This window comes from Coturnix japonica, chromosome 1, assembly GCF_054131305.1.
Source record: "Coturnix japonica strain WE chromosome 1, WE-NBRP24, whole genome shotgun sequence".
NCBI lineage: Eukaryota > Metazoa > Chordata > Aves > Galliformes > Phasianidae > Coturnix > Coturnix japonica.
Window position 1 is genome coordinate 178,111,153 of NC_140663.1, and position 24,522 is coordinate 178,135,674.

General features: G+C 47.4%; 1 protein-coding gene across 3 annotated transcripts in view; it reads left to right on the plus strand.

Moving 5' to 3' along the window:
• The window catches only part of FAM168A (family with sequence similarity 168 member A), a 115,139-nt gene that overhangs the window by 74,653 nt on the left and 15,964 nt on the right, over positions 1 to 24,522 (plus strand). For all 3 annotated transcript variants that reach the window (XM_085536655.1, XM_085536654.1, XM_085536656.1), the window contains one exon: positions 18,877 to 18,957. In XM_085536655.1, the coding sequence (XP_085392781.1) occupies positions 18,877 to 18,957 (81 nt within the window). The remainder of the gene's footprint in view (positions 1 to 18,876; positions 18,958 to 24,522) is intronic.

Genomic DNA, 24,522 nt, shown 5'->3' on the forward strand with positions numbered 1-24,522 from the left:
CATGGTGAATCCAGACCTGACGTGGCACCTGCTGCCTATTAAAGTATTTCCCACACCAACAGAAATAGGGTCATTTTGGATTAATCCAAAGGGTTTTGTTTGTCTGAGAAGTGGGGATCATTAAGGAAACACTCCACATGGGTCATCAAATGTTGGTTGCTCCACGGCTCTGTTTCAAGAGAGCTGTGTTCCCAACCCGTGTTTATTCTAAAGGGACATCATGTAAAGTCTCATTGCGTTTTTGCCTCTGACAGAGCAATGGGGAGTTCCTCACCACCCACCAGCATTTCCAGGCAGTTCACCTCTCTGGGTAGATGGGGACGTTGCGTTGAAGGTGGGCTGTAAGACCCCAGTGTACAACACAAAGGAGGATAATCTCAGAGATGGGGGAAGGCTGGAAGGGAGATCAGAATTACGGTATTCATTTCTTTTCTTAATTCCAAACTTCATTATCCAATATGCTTAAAATTGAACGACCTAATGAAATTTCACACCCGCTAAATTTAATCATGGATTACCCATGTGGGATTTGAGTCAGATAAAAAGGATGCTTCCGATATTTGGTAGCACTTGCATAAGGTAATAAGAATCTGCAGCATTCTTTGTCCCTTTCAGCAAATTTCTTGACCTACTTTTTCCTTTTCTTTACTTTTTGGGGTTTTTTTTTGCATGCACTGACCTGACCCTGCCTTCCTCCTGGGTATGAGCAGCCAGTCAGTTCCTGTGTGCACGCGGATGGATCTCAGGGGTGCTTCCTCCTGGATGCTGCTAAGCTTGATGGATTATTGGTTTTGCTGCTGTGGTTTGAGGTCAACACTGACCAGGAAGAAGGATAAAAATGCTGTTTTGTGCTGGAAGAGGCCTTGCTGGGATGAGGGTGTTGTGGGGAGCAGGTGAGGGGTGGATGCTGACTGATCTACTGTGCTCTTCACCCCTCCCAGCTTGGTGCTGTTGGACATGCAGGGATATTCTGAGCCCCAAGACCTGTAGTAAGCATGGAATTACACGTTCTCTGCTTGCAACCCAGCGTGCTCTCTTACTGACTGTACTTCTGGATGAGTCGCTGTTTGTTGCTGCTGTTGTAAGTTTTGGGTTTAGGAAACGCCAAAGCAAACCCACATTTGGGTTTGCACAAATGACCCAACACAACACGTTCTGTTCTTATAGGCAAAATTCCAGTCATTAACAGGTTGCCATTGGGTTCCCATGGCTGTTGGGATCCCATAGCCATTAGGTTCCCATGGCCATTAGGTTCCCATGGCTTTTGGGTTCCCATGGCCATTGGGTTCCCATGGCTGCCCATAGCCATTGGGTTCCCATGGCCATTAGGTTCCCATGGCCATTAAGTTCCCATGGTCATTGGGTTCCCATGGCCATTGGGTTCCCATGGCTGTTAGGTTCCCATGGCTGTTGGGTTCCCATGGCCATTGGGTTCCCATGGCTGTTGGGTTCCCATTGCCATTGGGTTCCCATGGCCATTGGGTTCCCATGGCCATTAGGTTCCCATGGCTGTTGGGTTCCCATGGCCATTGGGTTCCCATGACCATTAGGTTCCCATGGCTGTTGGGTTCCCATGACCATTAGGTTCCCATGGCTGTTGGGTTCCCATGGCCATTGGGTTCCCATGGCCATTGGGTTCCCATGGCTGTTGGGTTCCCATGGCCATTAGGTTCCCATGGCCATTAGGTTCCCATGGCTGTTGGGTTCCCATGGCCATTAGGTTCCCATGGCCATTAGGTTCCCATGGCTGTTGGGTTCCCATAGCCATTGGGTTCCCATGGCCGTTAGGTTCCCATGGCCATTAGGTTCCCATGGCCATTGGGTTCCCATGGTTATTGGGTTCCCATGGCCGTTAGGTTCCCATGGCCATTAGATTCCCATGGCCATTAGGTTCCCATGGCCATTGGGTTCCCATAGTTATTGGGTTCCCATGGCTGTTGGGTTCCCATGGCTGTTGGGTTCCCATGGCCATTAGGTTCCCATGGCTTTTGGGTTGCCATGGCCATTGGGTTCCCATGATCCAAGTGCAGATTGATCGTCATGGGTTCTGTCACTGACAACCTGTGAATCAAATCTAGTTATCAAGGAGAAGTGCAAGGGGCACTCAGCAGCTGGAGGAGGTGGTTGAAGAGGTTCTGATCCATCCCTTGGAATAAGAAATTGGGCAGAGAAGGCAGGAAACCAGCATAGCTGAGCAAGGGCCTGCTGGCCAGGCTGAGGGAAAAGAAGAGTAAGAAGGGATCAGTGGCCTGGGGAGAATATAGGGATCACAGCTGAAGGCAGGAATGATGTTACAGGTGTGAAGGATGGAAGCTGTTGGGCACAGTCTGTGCAGGAGTAATGGGAAAGGCTCTCATGTGTTGAGTTGGAGGTCTTCAGCTGGTGATGGGGTTGTCCATGATATCCCTCATGGGATGCTGAGCTGAATCGTTTGGACAGAGGGATCCATGTCTGCGTTAGACATCGCGTGAGCTTTGGGGATTTAAGATTGAGATTCCCTTTCCACAGCACAAAGTCTTCAGGCTGATATCTCAAGATGGAGGAAGAAATTGCCTTTGTTGTCAAATCCTTTCTGCTTTTTGCCCAGCAATTACCGCGACCCTTACATGGCCTCTGCCTGCATCCGCTGGGTGCCCTTCATCTCCAAAACAAAAAGGGAGAGCAAAGGAAGAGCTTCTGCCTCGCACACGGGTATGTGAAAGGATCCGTCAGCAAACCCAGCAGCGGCTTCAGATGTTTCATCAAGGAATATGAAATCTCATCGCAGCTGGATTACCCAGAAGCTTCAAAGCTCTTGGAGGTCAAAAAGCAGCTGAGTTGTACGGAGCAGCGTGAGGCAATGGCACCGGGCTTCCTCTGCATGGAACAGAGGAGCTGCTTCTTTCGAGTGCTGTCCTCAGCAGAGCCCTGCTTTGATTCTATTCTTGCGGTCAGCTGCCAGCAGCTTTTTCTAGGGTTGTGGGTTGTTTTTCCCCACCCTCCAGGCTTTTTACGCTGCTAAAATTAAGGGAGTTTTCTGTTGAGTGGAGGTAAAGGCGCTGCTTTCATAGGACATAATTACGGTCTGCATCTTTAAGCCGGTGGGATGCAAAGTGTTTGGTGTAAAAGTGTGTGCAGTGCAGCCCTCAAAGCCAGGGGTGTGAGGGGAACCAGCAAACCAGCACCGTGATTGGGATGGGTGCTCTGAAATATACATGGGATTAACGTTATCCAGAGGTGTTTGACATGAGTTTATATTTGAAATCTGCCTTTGCTCGTTATCAGGAGGCTGATGGATGCCCATTACCTGGGCTTCATCCCCAGATGAAGACGTTTACGAGGGTGATAGTGGGCAGTGATAGGACAAGGGGGAATAGTTTTAAAGTGAGACAGGGGAGGTTTAGGTTGGATCTTAGGAGGAAGATTTACACCCAGAGGTTGGTGACGCACTGGAACAGGTTGCCCAAGGAGGCTGTGGATGCCCCATCCCTGCAGGCATTCAAGGCCAGGCTGGATGTGGCTCTGGGCAGCCTGGGCTGCTGGTTGGTGACCCTGCACACAGCAGGGGGTTGAAACTACATGATCATCGTGGTCCTTTGCAACCCAGGCCATTCTATCATTCCCCAGTTACCTTTTCTGGCTATAATTGGGCTTGGGTGAGCGGGATACTAAACGAAGCACTGATAATGAGAAGTATTGTTCATTTTTCCAAAGGTAGTGAAGGTTTTTTCCTTCCCTCGGTGTACTGAAGGCTGTTCTGCAGTAATTGTTCCGAGCTCTGTGCATTCAGGTGCATTTCATCACTGTCAGTGTGAATGTACCGAGTGTCCCCGTGCTGCTGGAGCACATGATCTGCAGGAATTTGCCCGCAGAGCTGAAGGTTTTCTGTCTCCATGCCTTACAAAGGCTCCGCAAAGTCACCTTAACACACCAGGGAAGTTAACAGCCATGTTTAACTCAGTAACACAGAGAGGAAATCAGTTTTCCCTTCATAGAGACATAGAATGGCTTGTTTTGGCTCGCAGACCAAATGCACACCACCGCTGTACGACCAGATACCTTCTGAATGCAGGGATGTCAATGTATGCTGTTCATCCCAGGCACATCCAGCCGAACCTTTGATTTCTGCAAGAGCCACTGCAGCCTTTTTTATGTCAAAATCAACATTCATGCTACCAGGCCTTGTGCTCCATGCCATGTTTTGGTGTTGAACAGCCTGCTTCCATCTCTCATCCTTTTAAAGCACAACTTGGTGCAGCCAGTCTTGGAGGGCGTCCTGGTCCTTATGGAGCCTTTGGGTTCCTGCATCTGTTTGAAAGCACAGGAGGGCTTTCAAGAGAAAAGTCAATTGTCTCCATTTCACTCCTCTGTGGTAAATGCCTGTTTCCAGCAGTAGCTCAGGCACTACAATTCCATTTGAAAATCCCATTCATCTCATGCACCCGATGGTAGCATTAAAAAAATACAGGAGAATATATGGTTCCTGTTCCGCAGGCTGCCTATTATTCAGTGTGCACCTACAGTGCTGGCAGATTAGGGCTTCCCAAGTACTTCAGAGGGAAATTGAGTACTGTTTCCCATGTTGAGGCTTGCCTGGTGGTGTCTCATTCATCCTAAATCACTGGCTTATGGCAGGAAGGCTGGGCTGGGCTGGAGCTCACCTGCCATCTCCATGCATTCTTGCTCACCCCATGGCTGGGAGAGGGGAGGATCTGTTTAATTCTGTATTGAGGTAAATTCATGTGGATTCATTAATGGAGGCTGAGAAGGAGGTGGCAGAAGACATGAAATGACATAGATGACATAAAAACGCTCAGGTTGGAAAAGACCTTAAAGATTATCAAGTCCAGCCACAACCTACACATACAACCCCACCTAACCACCCTCCTCTAAATCATGTCCATGAGCACCACATCCAAACGGTTCTTAAATCTCCTTTTTTCCATTGGAGTAGATTGTTTTCACATACGTTGAGGATTCTGTGATTCTTTGTTTTCCCCTGGTTGGAAGATGTGGTGAGCTGCAAGTCCTCTCTTGTTGCCCTTTGGATTCAGTTCCCCAAAGATAAAGTAGTATTAGGAGCAGCCCCCAGTTTTCTCCTGAAAGTAATTTCTGATTTCCATATTAATCAAAAATAGCTTTACCTTCGTACTGCCCTAATCCTAGCGACAACAAGGAAAGAAGATTACATTCTGTAGGTGTCAGAAAAGCAATTAAGATTTGCACACAGGAATCGAGAGGGGAAGGAATGTCACCTCTGCACTTTGTGTGAGCTGAGCGGGGGGATGCCCTGACCTCAAATTGTTTCTCACCAAGTCCTTTCCTTTTCACATGCGGGGAAGGAAGGTCTTTAGTGTTCATAGGTCAACGTTGTGGCATTTGGGTAGAAGGAGAGAGTGATGTGTGATGAGCAGGGAGGCTGTGGATGCCCCATCCCTGCAGGCATTCAAGGCCAGGCTGGATGTGGCTCTGGGCAGCCTGGGCTGCTGGTTGGTGACCCTGCACACAGCAGGGGGTTGGAACGGGATGAGAATTGTGCTCCTTTTCAACCCAGGCCACTCTATCTTTCTATGATTTGGGGGGTAAGGAGTGGCTCTGAAGGATGCTGAATTTACGGAGAGGGATACATGCCTATTAATATCTGTGTGTGCTGAGAGATGTGCCTTGATCTTTGCTGACAAGCTAGGGAAGCGAGCATCATGGCAGCAGGAGGAATGGATGGAAGCAGGAGGAGGCTGCCATGGTCAAACTGGGGCAAAAGGGCTCATTGTGGCAATGACAACACGAGGTGTTCAATGGTGCCGAACAATGAAGATTTGGAGGTTTGGGTACAGTGTGAGGAATCCATGGCATGGCCATCTGCCAGGACCCAACCATTTGGGTTCATTCAGGGCATGTTGTGGGCTGGTGAAGCACAGAACTGGTATTTCCATTTGCACATGGACGTTAAGTAATCCAAGATAAAGATTTAGGAGCTGAGGAGGAGGAAAGGCAAGGATGGAGTCATGGAAATGGTGCGCTTGAAAGTGTAATATGGATCTGTGTATTAATGCAATATGTAAACGTGTGGATGTGTCTTCTTGGGGTTGGGCTGTTGTCCTCAGTCATCAAGACAGAGAAGTTCCCCACAGCTGTTCTCACAAGTATCTTCTTCTTCTCCATTTTTCAAGCTATTGGAGATATAATTGATTATATTTTGGGGGTTGGACTCGATGATCTCTAGAGGTCCCTTCCAACCCCTACAATTCTGTGATTCTGTGATACACTGAACTCATCCTGGATCTCTTGTAGTCCATGACATAACAAAGCACCTCTGATATTATTTTGTAATTACGGAACCCTTTGATTTACTTTAGAGGACGTATGTAAGTAGTCTCTGAAATGTGAACGTATAACACATGGTCTTGCACACCATAATTTTCATTCTAATATGTTTCTGACATTAAATAGAGCCAGTGTGCACCCAAAGGCTGTTCGTGTGCCTGGTGAGGGTGTGCCGTGCTGTTTCATGGCTCCATAATTTAGGTTAATTGGAACAAAAATCTCCTTTTGCACCAGATATTCTGCAATAAAGCTTTGGTTCCGATTTCGGGTCATTAAAAGCATCTTTAATTGTGACTGATGGAGCCCTTCGGAAATCTATTTTAGATTAAAACTCTTAAGGTATTACGCGTTAGTCTATTTTTGATGGGGAGAAAATCTCCTGCATAAAGAGATGATTGTCTTCCTGCTTTTTTCATTGTGCTTTGGCAGGAGGTCGCTCGGGGGAAGCGTTAAAACTCACTCAACCAGAGCTGTGACAGTGACAAACTGGCCGTGGGTCATTGCTTCTCCTTGACATTTGCAAGTCAGCCAGTGGAGGGGCTTCATGGATCTTTACGAGCATCCTTGCCTTGGAGCCACGTTACAGGGGGGACTTTGCATTTCACAGCTAGGGTGTGAAGGACGATTTGCACACAGGTTTTGGCAGCCAAAGCCAGGCAGTCCCTCCTGCTGTATCCAGACAGAAGTGCTGGAGTTGCCCTGAAGATGCCAAGAGCGCTGGGTTGGCCATTGGTGGGAAGTAGTTTAGCAAGGCCAGAAATACATAAATCCACACAAAGGTGTGCATCAAACTGGCAGATAGATGGCTCTTTACACCTCATTGTTTCCCTTGCTCCATTTCAAGGCTGCAGACAACAAGGGGAATTACACCATCAACAAGTTGGGGGGATGCAGACAGTGATGGATTCTGTGTGAATGGTCTCAGGAGGGAGGAACGTGTCTTTTTGAAAGACAGTCTCAATCTTTATTTTCAATGCTCTTTATTCTCATATGGAGGATTTCTGGCTATGGTTGTTACTATAGGTGTGGACCCCCTGCCCCTGTGTGATGGGTCCATCGTGGTTTACCAAGGAAATGTCCACATCTGATTCTAGAATTGATTCTAGAAGGGACTTTGCTCTGAATTTCTTCGCTGTTGATCATTTTAGTTTTGAAAACCATTCTCAGAGTCCCCGGCATCCTTTGTGTTCACTGAATTCCCAGGACTTGATGGGCAGTTTCACCATTTCCTTAACTTTAAACTTGGGAGTAGAGAAAAATACAATTTCAAGTTTGAGAATTCTCATTTTTACACCTAAAAGACCATACTTTTTTTTGGCCGTCCCGTGGATGAGCTCATGTAGGCACTGATAACGTTTCTCTTAGATGTTTTCCAGTACAGGAACAGTGCTGGGAATCTCCAGATGGATTCTCAATGCCCATTTTGAATCCTTAAGGCTCCTGCTAACATCCACTGTGTTTTGGATCTCAGAGCTTTGCTCAGTGTTTTAATGTCTCCTTTGATCTGGGGACGAAAGCTTGGATTGGACTCATTGCTGCTATGAGGAGTCAGGGGCAGCGTATTTTTGCTCCGCGTAGAAAATGAAGCTATTATCCAGTTTTCCCAACCATTGCTCGCTGCAAGGAGATATTATTGCAGGGAGATGATGACTCAGTGTGAATTAATTGCAACACATTGATTTTGCACTTGTAAATCTACAGAAGTTCATTAGCATTGAACCAGGCTGCACGAGCAATGGCTGCCCAGGATCCTGCCATCGTTTGACCAAGCTGTAGCCTGCAGAACCCGAAAGGAAGGGGTCACTAAGCACATCACCATAGGACCCCATGAAAGCCAGAAGAAACACAGTGCCTTCCTGCAGTATGTGAACCTATAAAGACAGCTGAGAAAGGAAGGGTCACCTTGTATTTTATGCCATGTTTTCTTTGCAGATAGCTCTGAAAACAGCCGTATTAAAACCAAAGTGTGTGCTGTGAATTCTCCCTCCTGCCAGCGTAGAATCCTCAAGGTTGGAATAGACCACAAAGGTCATCTTAGATACGCTAAAGACAAAGCAGAGGTTGAAGGGGCAGCCTCTGGGTTACAGGGACAGTGAGGAGCCTTGGGAAAAAGGACCTTATGGAAGAGTGGGGAAGTAAGGTCCCTTCCAGGGAGACCTCATTGTGGGCATCCAGTACTGGAAGGGAGCAAATAAACAGGAGGGGGAACGGCTGTTTGTGAGGGTGGGCAGTGATAGGACAAGGGGGAATGGTTTTAAGGTGAGACAGGGGAGGTTTAGGTTGGATCTTAGAGGAAGTTTTTCCCCCAGAGGGTGGTGAAACTGGAACATGTTGCCCAAGGAGGCTGTGGATGCCCCATCCCTGCAGGCATTCAAGGCCAGGCTGATTTCAGCCCATCAAACAAGCACTGGGCTGATCCCTGAGCCTTTAGAACCTCTGTTTGGTGGCTTCTCCCAGCCCAACTCGTGCCCTGCATCGTGTAGGTGTGCTGTGATGGAGGGGATGCTTCTGGGCATCTCTACCATTGCCATCCATCCAACGCTCCCACAGTTCCCCATTGATCTGCATGAGATGTTGCATCTGAGTGACACCACGCCAGGTTTGGGATTTTCCAAACAAGCCTGACTGCCTCAACGTGTCGGAAACAAACAGAAACGGAGCTACCACAAATCTGTCTCATTGCAAACAAGAGAACGCACCTCAACCGTAAAATGTAATCTACTTAATTAGCTGTAATTGGTTTTCCAAGTCGGGCCATCACAGAAATCATTGTTTCATGGCAAGGCAGTGGAAATGGCACTTTGCTAACACGTCCCTGGGCTGTTCCACCCGTGCTGTGGGTTCTGATGGAGGTCTCCTGGTGGGGGATGAAATCTGTACAGTTCTGTTGTTGCAGGACCTCGTTTTCTCAACACTGCAATGGAGCTTTGCCAGTTCCAATGTTGTGGATTCTGTTCTCCCCTCCAGCACGATTTCAGTCTCGTCTCCTGGCCCCAATACATGCAAGAGACCCATTTATGCCTTTTAACACCCAAAAACTGGTTTTGCTGATGTTCCGCGTGCACTCCATCTGCTGCTGTGTTTGTGGAGAGCTGACCTATATGAGAGCACTGTGCTGAGTTGGGCCACATCCAAATATCCAAAATACCATATGGGTATTTTAATTACCATTTAAAAACGGAATATCTACATGAAGGTCACGGCAAACCCTAAACTGTTTTCCCTAATATCCAACCTGACACTTGTGATTTCCTTCCAGCTTGTGATATTCTATGGTTCTGTGATCCTATAAACCTGAAGAACCAGCCTATTTTGGTAATCATCTGTTTCCATAACGTTATAATTGCCTATTAGAAGAATTAATTGCAATAGCAAGTCCGCTGTCCCCAGAGACCGTGGGTAAATGTGTAAATCCAATGAAATCAGGAGGGTGATGCCAGTGCCAGAAGAGTAGAGAGAGGAAGCACAACACTGCTCGTGCATTAGGAGAGACTTAAATGCAACTCAATGACTGGGCATTTCTTGTCGCCTTCATCCTTGCATCATGATGCCCAAAGCCAGCTGGGCAGCCTGCAGTACTGCTCTGAAGGCAGAATCATGGAATCACAGAGTCATTAAGGATGGAAAAGACCTCTCAGATCCAACCCCAACCCATCCCCTCCATGTCCACTAAACCAGTCCCAGCTGAGCTGAGATTACTTGAGTAAGAAAAGCTCCAAGTATTGTGTGGCCACATTGGTGGCTTTCTGCCCACCCCTCTTGTCAAAGTAGGTTCCTTGTAAGATTTGGGTGAAGGTTGGTGCTTCTCTTTCTGGCCACTACGTTGGGCTCTGCCAAAGGACCAGGTTCCATGGGGTCATGGAATCACAGAATGGTTTGAGTTGGAAGGGACCCTTAAAGGCCATCTGGTCCCACTCTTTGCAATGAACAGGGACGTCCTCCTTGCCACCCCATCCAGAGCTGCCATAGAAACTCTCCTGCTGGAACAGAAGGGGACTGGGAGCTTCTGCCACTCCTGCCCTGCCTGGGACTGCAGCAAGAATTCATTACTGAGCATCACTTGAGCTTCTGCAGTGTTGCATAAACAACCAGGGCAGCTTCTTCCTCCTGATGTGCCCATCCTGAGATCTGGGCTTGCTGCAGCTTTTTTTTCCTTCCAGCATCACCTGGCTGCACTGCTTATGTCAGCAAAGCAGGGAACCTCAGGAGATGGCAGGATGGAACCTGCAGACTGGTATCATGGGATGGGGACGGCTCCAGCAGTGTGGCATGAACAGAGGTGGGATGCCATGAGCAGACAGACACACACTCAGACAAAGAAATACGTACTCAGCATTCAGCACGGAAGTAATGATTCCATTAAAGATGCATGAATCGAGCTTGCTTGGCATGAACCACATCACGTCTGTAAGCAAGCAAGAGCAAAAGGGATTTTCTGCTGGTGGAGGGAGCAGATGTGGCTCTGAATACTCACGGGAAGCAAAGTTTTTCAGAGGGAAAAGAAGACACGAAGACATGGTAGAAGAGAATTCCACCAACAGACAATAATAGGTAACAATACATGATAAATTGTGAACAATAATTAATAAGTAGATGTAACAGATTCAGTATCTAGTGCAGGAACTTCCCAGGCTGCAGATATCTGGAGGCTTCAGGAGCACTGGAGGGAATCACAAACATTCCATCTTTCTTAATCTCCTCCCCAGGCATCTTAGATGTAGTTTGGACCACTGTAAGAGGCAGGATAGGGACAAGGCAGCCCTTTGGTCTGGTCCAGTACAAGCGCTCGTATGTGCTGTATCCCAGTCTTGATAGTCAGGCTGGGTGGGCTCTGAGCATTGATGGAGTTTTGGGGGTCTCTGTTCATTACAAGGAATGGGACAGGTGGCCTTTAAGGGTCCCTTCCAACTCAAACCATTCTGTGCTCCCATGCTATTTGCCTTCTACATGCTGGAAATCTAGAGGATGGAGTAAATAGCAGCAAGGAGCATTAATACTGCCTGACCTAAGCAGTTCTCAAACCCTTCTTTCCCATAGAGACTTGTCTAAACACAGGAGGGGATATGACACATGTCTCGTGCCCAGAAGTTATATTGATCGACAGTCTGTCAAGTTCTGTCGCTGTGCTTCATTTATAGAATGTGTCTTCAAACTGTCTTACTAATATTTTCAGACAGTTGCTGTTGGTTTTCAAGATGAGTTTTGTTCATACGGAAGATTCCTGAACCCAGTTGGCTGCTGTGAGCCCTGGGAGGATTCTGGCTGTTGCTTTGTCTTTTCTTAGCATCATAGAAGCATTCAGAATGGAAAAGAGCTCTGAGATCATCAAGTCCAGCCATCAACCAGCATAGGTGGGCACGGGTGGGAAGCCAGCTGAGATGGATGTGAAATGGGACTGGAAGTGGGAATTACTTTGTTTGACTCAATAGCCTGAAGATAAACTGGATCTTATGAAATCACCGATGCTGAGCAAACTGCTCCGGGTGGCCCTTGGGATGCAGAGGGACCCGTGTGCCCCAGCAGCACAGCTACACAACACCAAAGCACGAGGGTAGCCCTTGAGCAGCTGTCATCATCAATTACCATGTTTAAATGCAGCGTTTCATGAAAGTCTTCCAATTTTCATAGGATCAGATGGCATCATCAACAGCCTTCTGCGGTAACGAGGGTGAGATGTGGCTCTCCAGCCCTTTGATAATGTATCCCATACCCAATTTCAACTCGAGCACACAGTCTGAGTGCTGGTCTATACTGATATCCAGCAGAAGTGCTGTGGGTGCCTTTACAGTCCCCATGAAGATTAGGGTTAGGGTTAGGGTTAGGGTTAGGGTTAGGGTTAGGGATAGGGATAGGAAATGTCTTTGCATTGGTAACGAGTGAGAAATAAGTGGCTGCCTATACATATATATATATATATATAGGGACCCATTGGCTGGAAAAGGAACAAAATGTGAAAGGTCTGCAGGAAAATGTGGACATCATCAGTTGCTAGAGCTAACCTTTCTTAAAACACTTGTCTGATGAACGCATAGAGTTCATTACTTGACTGCTCTGCTCTTGGGCTGATGAGGCTTGAAGCAGTAATAAAGGGGTGGCACTTGTTCATGGGAGTGAATGTATTTATTATCCTCGGAGACTTGAGAAGTGCTGGGTTCTCAACCATCCATTAACTTGCTCTTCAGAACAGTCCCACCCTTGCTTTCATCTTTCCCTCTATTTTTACATCCATTTATCGTGAGTGGGCTGGAGTAGCTCCATGGTGGGGCGGTGAGTGATGGGATGGGAACAGGGGATGAGCTGCACGATGAATGTGGGATGATCCATGCCATGTGAACCCAGCCTGGGCTCAATGCTGTGCTGTGGGACACGTGCACGTTGTGATGCTCACCCAACATTCAGCTTCAGAACCATTCTGTGTTGAAGGAAAAGGTTGTACTGTCCTTCTGAGCATGCCATGCCATGGAAGCAGGAGTCACTCAGATTCTTGTAATTTAAAATGTTAAGCATAAAACAGGATGGAAATCAGCCTAGTTGGGCTCCTGCTCCTTCCCCCTGAGGTGCGGATGCATCTGGGGTTATGTTTGATTTGGAAGGACTGTAAACTATGGACTGTGAGTTTAGAGTTGTAGGAGGGGATTAAGGACAATGGATGCACCTTTCAAAATACAAGAAGCCAAATTGAGCCTCGGGGTAAATGACACAGAAGGGATGAGGCACGTCTTGATATTTCAGTGTTGAATTTGGCCTTCTTTTTGAATTTGAGTTCTTGCTGATGGATGATAATGGCTTGAAACACCATGACAGTCAGATACGGCCATTGGATCGTTTCTGTAGTGGATGAGTGGGCATAAAGCTGTTTAAGAGCATCCAAAGAAGAGCTGCAGGGATGGGGAAGGGTCTGAAGGGTGAAATGTGTCAGGAGTGGCTCAGATCTTTTGGTTTGCTTGGCCCAGAGCAGAGACTGAGGGGAGGCTCATGATGGACTGCAGCGCTCCATGGCCCTAGAGATCCTTGTTGCCCTACAGCGCTTATAGCCCTACAGCTTCTTATGGCTCGCTAGCCCTACAGCCCCTCATAGGCCTACAGTGCTCATAGTCCTATAGCTCTCATGGCCCTACAGCCCCTCAGGGCCTGCATCCACCCTTTGGCAGCCCCGAGCTGCCAGAGTTAAGGAGCATTTGAACAGTCTCATCAGACATAGGGTTTGGGGGCATCCTTTCAGGGAAGTTCATATAATGGCAGAATAAATATTGTTTAGATCTCTGCTGCTCATCATTGCCAAAATGCCATAGCACTTTGTCTCTAGAGACGTGATTCCCAGTGCAGAATTAATTCACAGATGCCCTTATCAGATACTTTCTCTCAATCATCACATAATTAGCTGAATCCTTTCTGCTGTCACTGCTACAAGCAATCAGCACTGAGGAGCGTTGCTGCAGAACTCGGAGCTGCATCAGGAAGCCAACATAGAGTTTGCTGTCTTATTCCTTGATTGTGTGGTCATTTAATCCCTTGGTCATTCATTGGCTCTTGTGACAGTGCTGCAAGTGTCTGAACAACAGCGTGGGGCCCCAATGATGGTGCTTCGGTGGGTTGAAGTGTGGTTTTATGCAGTCCTGCACTTAGATAAGGGACTTCATCATCTGTCCCTGTAAGGATTATGGAATGATAGAATGGCCTGGGTTGCAAAGGTCCACTATGATCATGTAGTTCCAACCCCCTGCTGTGTGCAGGGTCACCAACCAGCAGCCCAGGCTGCCCAGAGCCACATCCAGCCTGGCCTTGAATGCCTGCAGGGATGGGGCATCCACAGCCTCCCGGCAATGCAGTGCCATGAGCCATGTATCACTTCTTGAGGACTTCTAGGAGTCCTCAAGAGCAGGAGGGGAATATTTTGTCTTGCAAATGAATTTGGGCTGCTTATAGCGATTGAAGCCATAATCAGATAACAGCCAACGGAATCCATTCTTGGGAAATTAAATGGCACATTGTGCAAATCAGCATTCTAAGCAACAATTAATTCAGCTGGTCATCAGTGGAAGGCTGGAACAGGGACCTGGCTGTCTGCTTTCCCAAGCTGAAGAGAAGCAAACTGCATTTCCATCCTTTTTTTCCCAGAGATTCAGGCAGATGTAAGACCTGCTGAGACCCGGCACGAGCTGGGTTTAGTGCTGCACTGGCTGCTCTGTTACTCAGGTGCTCCTGGCAGCTCAGCTTTTGATCTGAAGCTGCAAACAGAGCTGTACGCTGCGTGATGCTGCGGTGGATGAGCTGCAAAGATGCTGCTCAAAACCAGCCAGATCCATTTCAGAAGGATTTTGGTATGAAACAACCAGGCCAATTCAGCATCTCTTAAGTATTCTCAGCGTTTTGTCTTCTCCAGTTTTCAGTGCCTTCGGTGCCTCCTTATATTGTGTGAGCTTCTTGATTTTTATCCTGTAACTTGTATGACCTCATCAAGGGTAGATGGAGCCACCAGGGTTGGACAAGAGGGACCCAGGGGTCCCTTCCAGCCTCAGCCATTCTGTGATGTAAAGTAGTGTGATTTCAGGGATAAACCACATCCAGTCAGGGATAAACCATCCCAAAGGCAGTCAGGAGGGAAAGATTTGTCTTAAAGGCTGGCGGAAGGTGGTGGAGTCGCCATCCCAGGAGGTGTTGGCTGTGTCACATTGGGTGACATGGTCTGGAGAGCTCACAGCCATGGGGTGATGGTTGGACTGGATGGTCTCATTGGTCTTTGCAACCTTAATGATTCAATGACTGGTGAAAATGATGGTGAAAAACCCCATCCGGACATTTCTTACACACCGTGCTGATGTGGCCCATGCTGGGAAGACAACCCAACTGCACGTTGGCAGTAAAATATATAGCTGGAAATATAAGCAGACTGCTTTACTATGAGTGCTCCGAGTGCAGTCATGAAGGATCCTGGACCAAATAAAGCTATTGCTTAAAATCATGTGAAGGTTCTGTGGGCCACACTTTCTTAATTCATCTCCTGAATTCATTTCTTAGTGCATCTCCTAAAGGTGGATGCACGTTAAACATTGGGAGTGGGTAACTGGGGATTGCAGCCTTAAAGGTGAATCAGAAGCATCATTGCCCCAAAGAGGACAGGGCAGAGCTGGCATTAATCCTTTAAAACATTCAGAAACGCATGAAAAATTAAAGGCTGCTTTAAAATACACGCCTGGTGCTGCCCTGAGCTCTGCACAGTTATTGCATCTTAATTTCCAAACCAGTTTGGTTTGTGCTGCTCAGATCTGCAGGGCTGCATCCTCCTTGGGGACAGCGCTGGATGAGCGCTGGGTTTCTTACTGCTATTGATTGTGGAGATGGTATTAAGTTAAAATAAAGCAAGAAAACAACTCCTGATGTTGTCTTTGAGGGATCCAATAAATGTCTTTCAATATGTCCTCATCTGATTTTCTTTGCTTCTACATTGTTATTGCAGCGAGGCCCTGAGCTCCAGCAGAGCCGAGGTCCCGTTGCAGATAGAAACCAAAGGATGTTTTCCATCCTTGACATTTTCCTATCTCCAGCCTCAGCGCCCCGTGGAGATGCTCAGAACTCAACACAAGGGATGAGATTTTTCCTACTTGCCATTGTTTTCGTAGATTGAAGGTGAAGAGAAAAGGCCAGCAGGGGGCAGGGACTTGGGTTGGCCATGGGGCAGATGGAGCAGCTACAGCTTTGGCTTTCTGGGGAGGTCGGTTTGTGATCATTTGGGGGCTGGATGGAGAGGAACCAACAAACATCAGTCATTTACAGCTCAAAAAAACAGACAAAAAGCAGCTCGTGTGTTTTTATACCGAGCAATTTTTGAGCCAAACCCAATGAGCCACACAGTTGCGCTACTTTCTTATCTCTGAGTACATCCAGAAAGAGGAGCACTTCTCACTTGTTTCCCTGCCCCTCTCCCACCCCTTTGGAAGAGGAAGGTGCAACAGAAGATCCCACAGGAGGTGAGGCACAGTCCTACTGAGCAGAAGCAAAACCCAGAAGACAGAACAAAGTGGAGTGAATACACAGTGTCTCCATCTGCCTGAAATAACCGTGCAGGCTTTGAGTAGTTGAGTGTCTGGAAAAGATGACTCAAAACCACATCTTTCCTGAGCAGGGCCCTAAAGGAAGGTGGTCTGATTTATTTTAGGCTTGTTTTTCATGTATAAACCTCATGTTGAAAGCATGGGTTCGTGGGTTTCTATTGGGTTTCAGGACTTGTTTGGGGGATCAACCACCGAGTAGGGAGTAGAGAGTTGATGCCCCTGGAGGCTGTTGCCCATCATCCAGGTACCATCCGCAGCACATTTATCAACCCTCATGGTGCTGATGTAAGTTCTTTGTCATTAAGGCTCTGCTTGGATCTGCAGATAATGTCCTGAGGAGCTTTTTGATTGCAGAAGGACAATATATTCCCAAATACACCGACAACGCAGCTTTATGTAGTCTCAGAAAAGAGAAATGTTACACCGCTGCTTATCCAGCATTAACCACAGCAATTTTTAATTAACCTGATTTAGAAGCCAAATATATCACTGATGAAAATGAGAGGGTAGAACATGCCGTCATTTATTCCAGTACAGTGGTCACGATTGTTGGATTAGGATTTATTCAAATGAACTTCACTGCATTGCTGCAGCAGTCGGCTGCGCGCCGGGGGGAGGAGAGGCTGCTCTGTGTTCATCTTGCTGCTCAGAAGAAGGGAGGAAAGACCCATTCTGGCTCTTATTTAATAAAGTAAAAGAGATGAGGTGTGAACTGATTGCTCATTCCTTCTTTCCCATCTTTGCTGGCCACCAGCAGGCAGCAGCAGCTGAGCTTGGTGAGGAAGGATGCCGGAGGTTCTTTTTGTCTGCTGATAGACTGGCAATGCTGGGGGGTGAAGGCCAGGGAACAGCAGAGATAACTGAGAGGCACAGCAAAGGGAGTACGATAAAATAGAAGGGAGAGGAGAGTGGGAAAGGGAAGAGTAGAAAAGAGTAAAGTAGAGCAGAGTGGAGTAGAATGGAGTGAGTGGAGTGGAACAGAGAAGAGCATAGTAGAATGGAGAAGGTTTGAGTAGAGGGGAGTAGAATAGAGAAGAGAGGAGTAAGAGCAGAATGGAGAAGATTTGGGCAGAGAAGAGTGGAGTGGAGTAGAATGGAGTGGAGTGGGGTGGAGTGGAGTGGAATAGAGAAGAGTGGAGAAGGTTTGAGTAGAGTAGAGTGGAGTGGAGTGGAGAATAGTGGAGTGGAGTAGAATAAAGAAGAGCAGAGTGGAGTAGAGAAGAGCGAAGTGTAATGGCAAGAAGTTGAGTAGAATAGAATGGATTGGAGTGGAATAGAGAAGAGCAGAGTAGAATGGAGAAGGTTTGAGTAGAGGGGAGTAGAATAGAGAAGAGAGGAGTAAGAGAAGAATGGAGAAGATTTGGGCAGAGAAGAGTGGAGTAGAGTAGAATGGAGTGGAGTGGAGTGGAGTGGAGTGGAGTGGAGTGGAGTGGAATAGAGAAGAGTGGAGTAGGTTTGAGTAGAGTAGAGTGGAGTGGAGTGGAGAATAGTGGAGTGGAGTAGAATAAAGAAGAGCAGAGTGGAGTAGAGAAGAGTGAAGTGTAATGGCAAGAAGTTGAGTAGAATAGAATGGATTGGAGTGGAATGGAGTGGAATGGAATGGAATGGAATGGAATGGAATGGAATGGAATGGAATGGAATGGAATGGAATGGAAAGCCAAGTGCTGTAGGAGGGAGTGCAGGTAAAAGTGTCCCATTTGGTCTGTTTGAGGGATTTATACAGAAGCAGGTGAAAATGGACAGAGCTGTTCTGGGTGCCACCATTCTGTGATTCCAGCTCACCAAGCCTTCACGTAGCCGAGATGATTTCCTCTCTGAGCTCCCTCTGACCAATCCAACTGGAGATGATGGAAATCGAAGATGCTCTGTAACCTTCTCTAAAGTGCCCATTAAAACCTCACGTGTTACACGGTGTCTTCAAACGGTCTGAGCTGCCTCGTGTTCCTTCCAGGTGGCTTGGCAAGTAATGGGGTCCCTCCTCAGGATGGCAGCTGTGCAGTGATGGGTGAATACAAGGGCTGGCATGTTTTTGTCCTTTAGCAAGAAGCTGTGGTTGGTGGAAGCACTGAGTGGAAGCATTGGGAATTATTCACTTAATGGCCTTCAGGGTTATCTAACTGCCTAACTTAGTGTTTGGTAAGTGACACATGAAGCTACTGCAGCCAAGGAAAACCTTTAGAATACAGCTGTGCCTCTGGTTTCTCTCAGCTGAATGCTGCATTCAGTGCATGTAATTCCTTGGTAGCTTTCTTCAGAGCACGTTGAATGTGCCCATATCCTAAATTCTGGTCATTGTCCTCATTTTCAAGGGGAATAAAGGTTAAATATTGATGATGTCACATGTAAATCTGTGGAGCACAATTCCTCATCCTTCCTTGCCCTGGCCAGTTGAGAATATTGATCTCCCACCTATGCTGATGACCTCTTGACTCACATGGATGGTTTCTTCCTTTCCATGGATGCTGTCTTATTTTCTCTCACCTCAGTAGGAATCCTCATTTCTCCCTTTTTCTCATTGCAGGTTACCCAACGGGATATCCCACGGCTGCCCCAGCCTACAACCCAAACATGTATCCAACCAGCAGCCCCGGCTACGCTCCAGGTAAAACAGCTTCCCCCTTCCCCATGCTTATCATTCCTTCCTTTCATGTAATAGATGGAGAAATTTCAGAAACTGTGTCCTGTTTGGTGTCTTCATTGCCCATATCGCGTTCCCTTTCTTTCCTGAGGTGCTGGCAGACTCTGGTCTGTCCTGGTGTCCTACTGTCCTGGTGTTTTCTGTCCATCTCCTGCCCTTCACATCACCCTAATCTGTCTCTTCCAAAGCTGGAGCAAGTTCTGTCCAGCCAATCTCAAGTACAATCCCACACTGGTATTCCAAGGTATATCAGCCACACTCTTCTAAAATCTCTTTTTCCTTTGGCTTTCCCAAATCGAGCAGTTCTGTTCCCTGCTGAGGGGACATATTCATCATCTTCCCCCTCCCAGTTTTCTATGAAAGCTCAGCTCAGCTCAGTCCTTCTTTCCCCTACCTACCATTCCCCATCTGCCTCTGGGAAACCTTATTTTCAGGTACAAATTCCTCTCCATCCTTGCCCTGATGACCCAGACGTGTCTCCTGCCAGTCTCCCCTATCTATCTATCCCAGCTGGGATTTCACCCATTCCACCACACGCTGTGCTTTGTTCTGCTGTAGCTGACAAGAGAGATCTTCATTTTGCAGACCACATTCTCTTTTGCAGCCTTCTTTTCCAGTCCCTCTGCTGGCCATTCTGACAGGTAACAGGCTGATCTGGGTTGGCTCAGCTTCTTCACTGGAACCCAGCTCCCTGCTATCCCTGACCTTGACAAAATCTCCCCCATCCATTTGGATAGCTGATACAACAGTAATATTCCCAGTCCACCACTTTAACTATGCCATCGTCTCTCTCTTTGCCTTACTTTTGCTCATTGCAAGTGCAGTTTGCATGTCTTCATTTGCCCAGACTATTTCCCAATCCATTTATTCTCTCTTGCTTGGTGTCCAGAGCCTCATTGCTCGTGGCAAGCCCAGCCACCAACCTGTCCTGCCATCACTGCACCAAGTCCCTCAGTGCCATGTCCACACATCAAGGGCAGATAGCAACTAGACAAGGGGGACTGGTTTTAAACTAAAAGAGAGGAGATTTAAGACAGATGTGAAGAAGAAATACTTTACCTAAAGGGTGGTGACGCCCTGGCACTGCTGCCCAGAGATGGGGGTGCCCATCCCTTTGGGTGCCCATCACCATGGATGGGGCTGTGGGCACCTGGGGTCCCTGCCCATGGAGTGCTGGGGTTGGGTGGCCTTTAAGGTCCTTTGTAGCCCAAACCAGCCTGGGATCCACTGATCTCTGAAATACCCCCAGGGGTGGCACCGAATCACAGGGTTCAGGCTGGGAAGGACCTTCACAAGACCTTCACGTGGATCTGCACAACCTCCTGGCAGACCTGCCCATGAAAACTCCAGGAGGATTTGGGTTAATCAAAAGCTTAACAACATGGTTTAGGAATTGGGACTAATTTCATTATGCCACGGTCCTTTTAACATGAAAACAATCAATACATTAATAGTAGAGATCCCTGTGAACCAAACACACTTCCCTGCGACAGAGCCAATACTGCACTCCACAGCTCAGTTGATACAAAGCGATGCTAGACGTATTCAGTGAGGCCTTCAAGCCTCTAAAAACCTATTAACCTCATCTTAATTACGGCAGAAGCTAATGAGGTGTTCTGCTTAATGAGGGATACCTGAGCTGCCCAGCTAAATAAACCACTTGCTTTTTAATACAGTGCAAAGCTGTGATATACATTATTCTTTTTGGAGCTGAAGACTTCTCTTAGGCTTCCATTCAGGAAATCACTGAATCACAAAGATCTTTAAGACCCCCAAGTCCAACCCCAACCCATCCCCACCATTCCCACAGACCATGTCCCATGGATCAGGATCAAACCAAAGCTTTTGTAGTGTCTGAGCTGTGACATGAGTAGTCTTTCTGGAATCGGGACTTTTACTCCCCAAGAGGTGCTGGCCACAAGTAAATTCTCCTGGAAGATTTAATGCAGAAATAGTGAGGTGAGAAGAACTCTACAACAAAAATATTCCACACGTATTGGGAGTCTGTCCTGTCAGAAGTAGGCAGCATCCTCAGTGCTAAGAATGGGATGTAGAACAAACATAATAGAACACACTGGCCTGGAGATTGTAAAAACACGAGTGTATGGAGAGCAGCAGTGTGTGCAGAGCAGGGAGGCTAAATGCAGCATATTTACCTTTCCAAACAAGACTGGAAAAACAGAACGTGTCTGCACTGAGTGGTGAGAAGTCAAACTGGGGGCTTTGTTGTCACCATGGGTTTGCTCAAACCCCAAATATAAGTCGTTATAGACACAAATAGCAAGCAGTGGTGGAGCAAAGTGAATAGCTTCTTGTTCCTTGAGACTGAATCATAGAATGATAGACTCGCTGAATCGCCAAGGTTGGAAAAGACTTCCAAGATCATCTTATCTAATTGTTGACGTACCACCAATATTTTCCCATTAAACCATGTTCCTTAGTACGACATCTAAATGTTTCATGAGTATAAGACTGCAGTTCAAGGAGTCTCCTCTCCTCTCCTCTCCTCTCCTCTCCTCTCCTCTCCTCTCCTCTCCTCTCCTCTCCTCTCCTCTCCTCTCCTCTCCTCTCCTCTCCTCTCCTCTCCTCTCCTCTCCTCTCCTCTCCTCTCCTCTCCTCTCCTCTCCTCTCCTCTCCTCTCCTCTCCTCTCCTCTCCTCTCCTCTCCTCTCCTCTCCTCTCCTCTCCTCTCCTCTCCTCTCCTCTCCTCTCCTCTTGTCCTATCTGTCTCTGTGGACAGACTGCTGGGGTGTCTGTCTGTCCTATGGGGAGAGCTTTGGATGGATCCTGCCTGTCCTTTTTGCTCATAAGAAATAGGAACCCAAAGTGATGTGTAGGAGCACTCTCAAATCACTCTGATTCAGTAAAGATGCCCTCACAGAAGACATTAAAGATGATGCTTTGCCAGATTGCTTTTTCAGCATAGATTATTGCTAAATAGCAGGAACAGGGTGAGAAATGGGACCTACCCAATACGAGAAAGTGTTTTGGTAATGTCCTGGGTTGGGCTGAAGGATAAACTATCTTCTCCTGAGCAAATGAGCTGCTTGAACCCACAACTAAAATAATACAGAAGTATTTGTGACAGATCGGATGGAGAAAAAAGAGGTCAACAAGGAAGTGTCCTGGTGGCCATTATGTCCCCAAGGGCATCCAGGAGCAGAGAGTTGTGCTGAAGGTTCTCCAAGTCATTGGTATTTGGGAATGGGATGGGGACAGTGGGGACATCCTCACCAGTGGGTCAGTGGGGCCAGGAGGAAAGTGGGGAGAGCTGAGCATCCCCTGCAGCCAGAGCAGTGCTCTCCTACCCTAAAATGGGATCAGCCTTCAGAAATTCCCTCGCCATTGTCCGCTGTGGAATAAGCTGCCCCAAACCTTGTTAGTCTGTGGCTTTCATAAGGACAAAACCATGGAGGCTTTGATTTCTCCTACCTTTGTCCCGGCAGCCCTGGCTGTGGGTGTTCTCTCTTTCATTACAAACACTTAGCCTCCCCCTTGCTTTGATTCTGGCTGTATTTTATGGCCACAATCCTTTGCAGCGTGCAGTTCTGCCATTCTATTAAGGCTTGGGTTACTGATTTATTTTATTATTAAGCACTGCAAATAATCAATTGTCTGTTGCCTTGGATTTGCATGATGTGAAAAGGGAAGCGAAAGCCCTGGTCCATCTCCTTTGTGCCACTCAGCCTTTTGTCCCTCTCCCATCTGAAGAGCACTCCTAATCTCTGCAGACTTTCTTTCTCTGCTCATTTTCTGTCTCCCCTCTCCGGATCTCTTTGTTACGTGGCTCAATGCTCAATCAGAAGAGTCTTGGCGGCTTTCTCGACGGTTAAACTTTTTGTTTATCATCTTTAAGAATACTTGTAATAGTTTTGAGAATAGAAAGATCCTGAAGGCCAGAAAGCTGCCAGGCCATTTTCCAAGAAGAACAAAAATCTTCCAGTGCCTAACGATGCATGAACACAGCATGGCCAAGCATTGCCTCGGCTAGGAAATGGCAAAGGTCGGAACCAGCGCTCCTCCAGACAGCTCTGCACAGGATGGCTGTCCGCCACATAAACACCCTCAAGATTAATACAGTTTAGCATCATGAAATCACTGAGTGATTCATTCAGGCTGGAAAAGACCTCTAAGATTCCCAACCCATCCCAAGCACAGCTTCATCTTGGGCAGAGAATGGCTTGAGAACAGCCCTGAGGAGAAGGATTTGGGGCTGTTGCTGGATGAGAGATTGGCCAGGCTGGATGGGGCTGTGAGCAACCTGGGCTAGAAGTGTCCCTTCCTACAGCAGGGGGTTGGGTCTGTGTGATGTTCAAAGTCCCTTCCAACCCAAACCATTCTGTGATTCCATGGTTCTATCCCACCTTACCCACTGACCACATCCATCAGTGCCACGTGTTCACAGTTCTGGATCCCATCCACGGGTGGTGACCCCACCACCTCCATGGGCAGAACATTCCCCATTGAAGAGATTTCACCATATTTTGAGGTTAGTCCCATAGGGATGATGGATGCTGTCATGGATTTTGCTGTGCATGTGGGGCAAGGCTTGCTCAGAGCATGAGTTCCACTTTCAGCCCCACAAAGACTGTATCTCCCAGCCTTATCTTTCATAGAGAAGGCTGCAGTCCTGGTTTGGACCTTTCTGAAATGTAAAAGCCTGAAAATGCTGCATAGGCAACTCTGGAAGACAGGCACAGGCTCAGCACCTTCCTATATCCACCCGTAGATGGAAAAATGACCTAAAGGAGAAAATTAAGAGTATTTCAGAGACAACTGATGCAAAACCAGCTCTAAGAAAGGTTCCATCAGTGTGTACATTGTGGGGTGGGCAACGTTCCCATCTGTGTTAAATGGAACGGAGTCCAGGCGACGCTGTGGTGCAGTGGCTGAGTTAAAACCAGTCGTCTGTGTCAGTACAAAGAGCATTCGCTCAATTTGAATCAACTGCTGTCATCCAGGAGGCTGGAAATAACCCAGCCACAGAAACGAACCCGCCGTCAGGGTTCACATACCGTCCATCAGACACGTTGGGATCAGAGGGGATCAGCTTTCCTTTTAACATCTGCAGTTCTGAAAGCATCCAACTCGTTGGCAATGAATTTTCAAGCAATTTGAGATGTCGAGCCCTTTGCAGGCCCTCTGCAGAGATGCTGTTCCCAATGCATCCCCTCAGCCAGCAAGGTGCTGCCATTCAGACCTGGGTGGCGGATGTTTGAGTTGGCCAAAATCCTTTAGGAACAAGTAAAGCACTCATCACAAACCCAAGTTTAATCTACTTGGATATCTGAGACTCTTTCTGTAGGTTAACCATGCAAATGTGCCCCTTGGTGCTGTTTAGAAGAGAGATTTTGAGGGGTGGGAGAGCATCCTCTGCTTGTGGCTTATGAGTCCTCAAATGCTTTTCAAGTACCTTCTGCTTTCACCATCTATGTCCCCCATGTACCCATGTGATGGTCACCAGCACCAAGCTGGATGCCAGCGGTGTTTGGTGCCTGTTGTTGACCTCATGGCTCCCATGAAAACCACA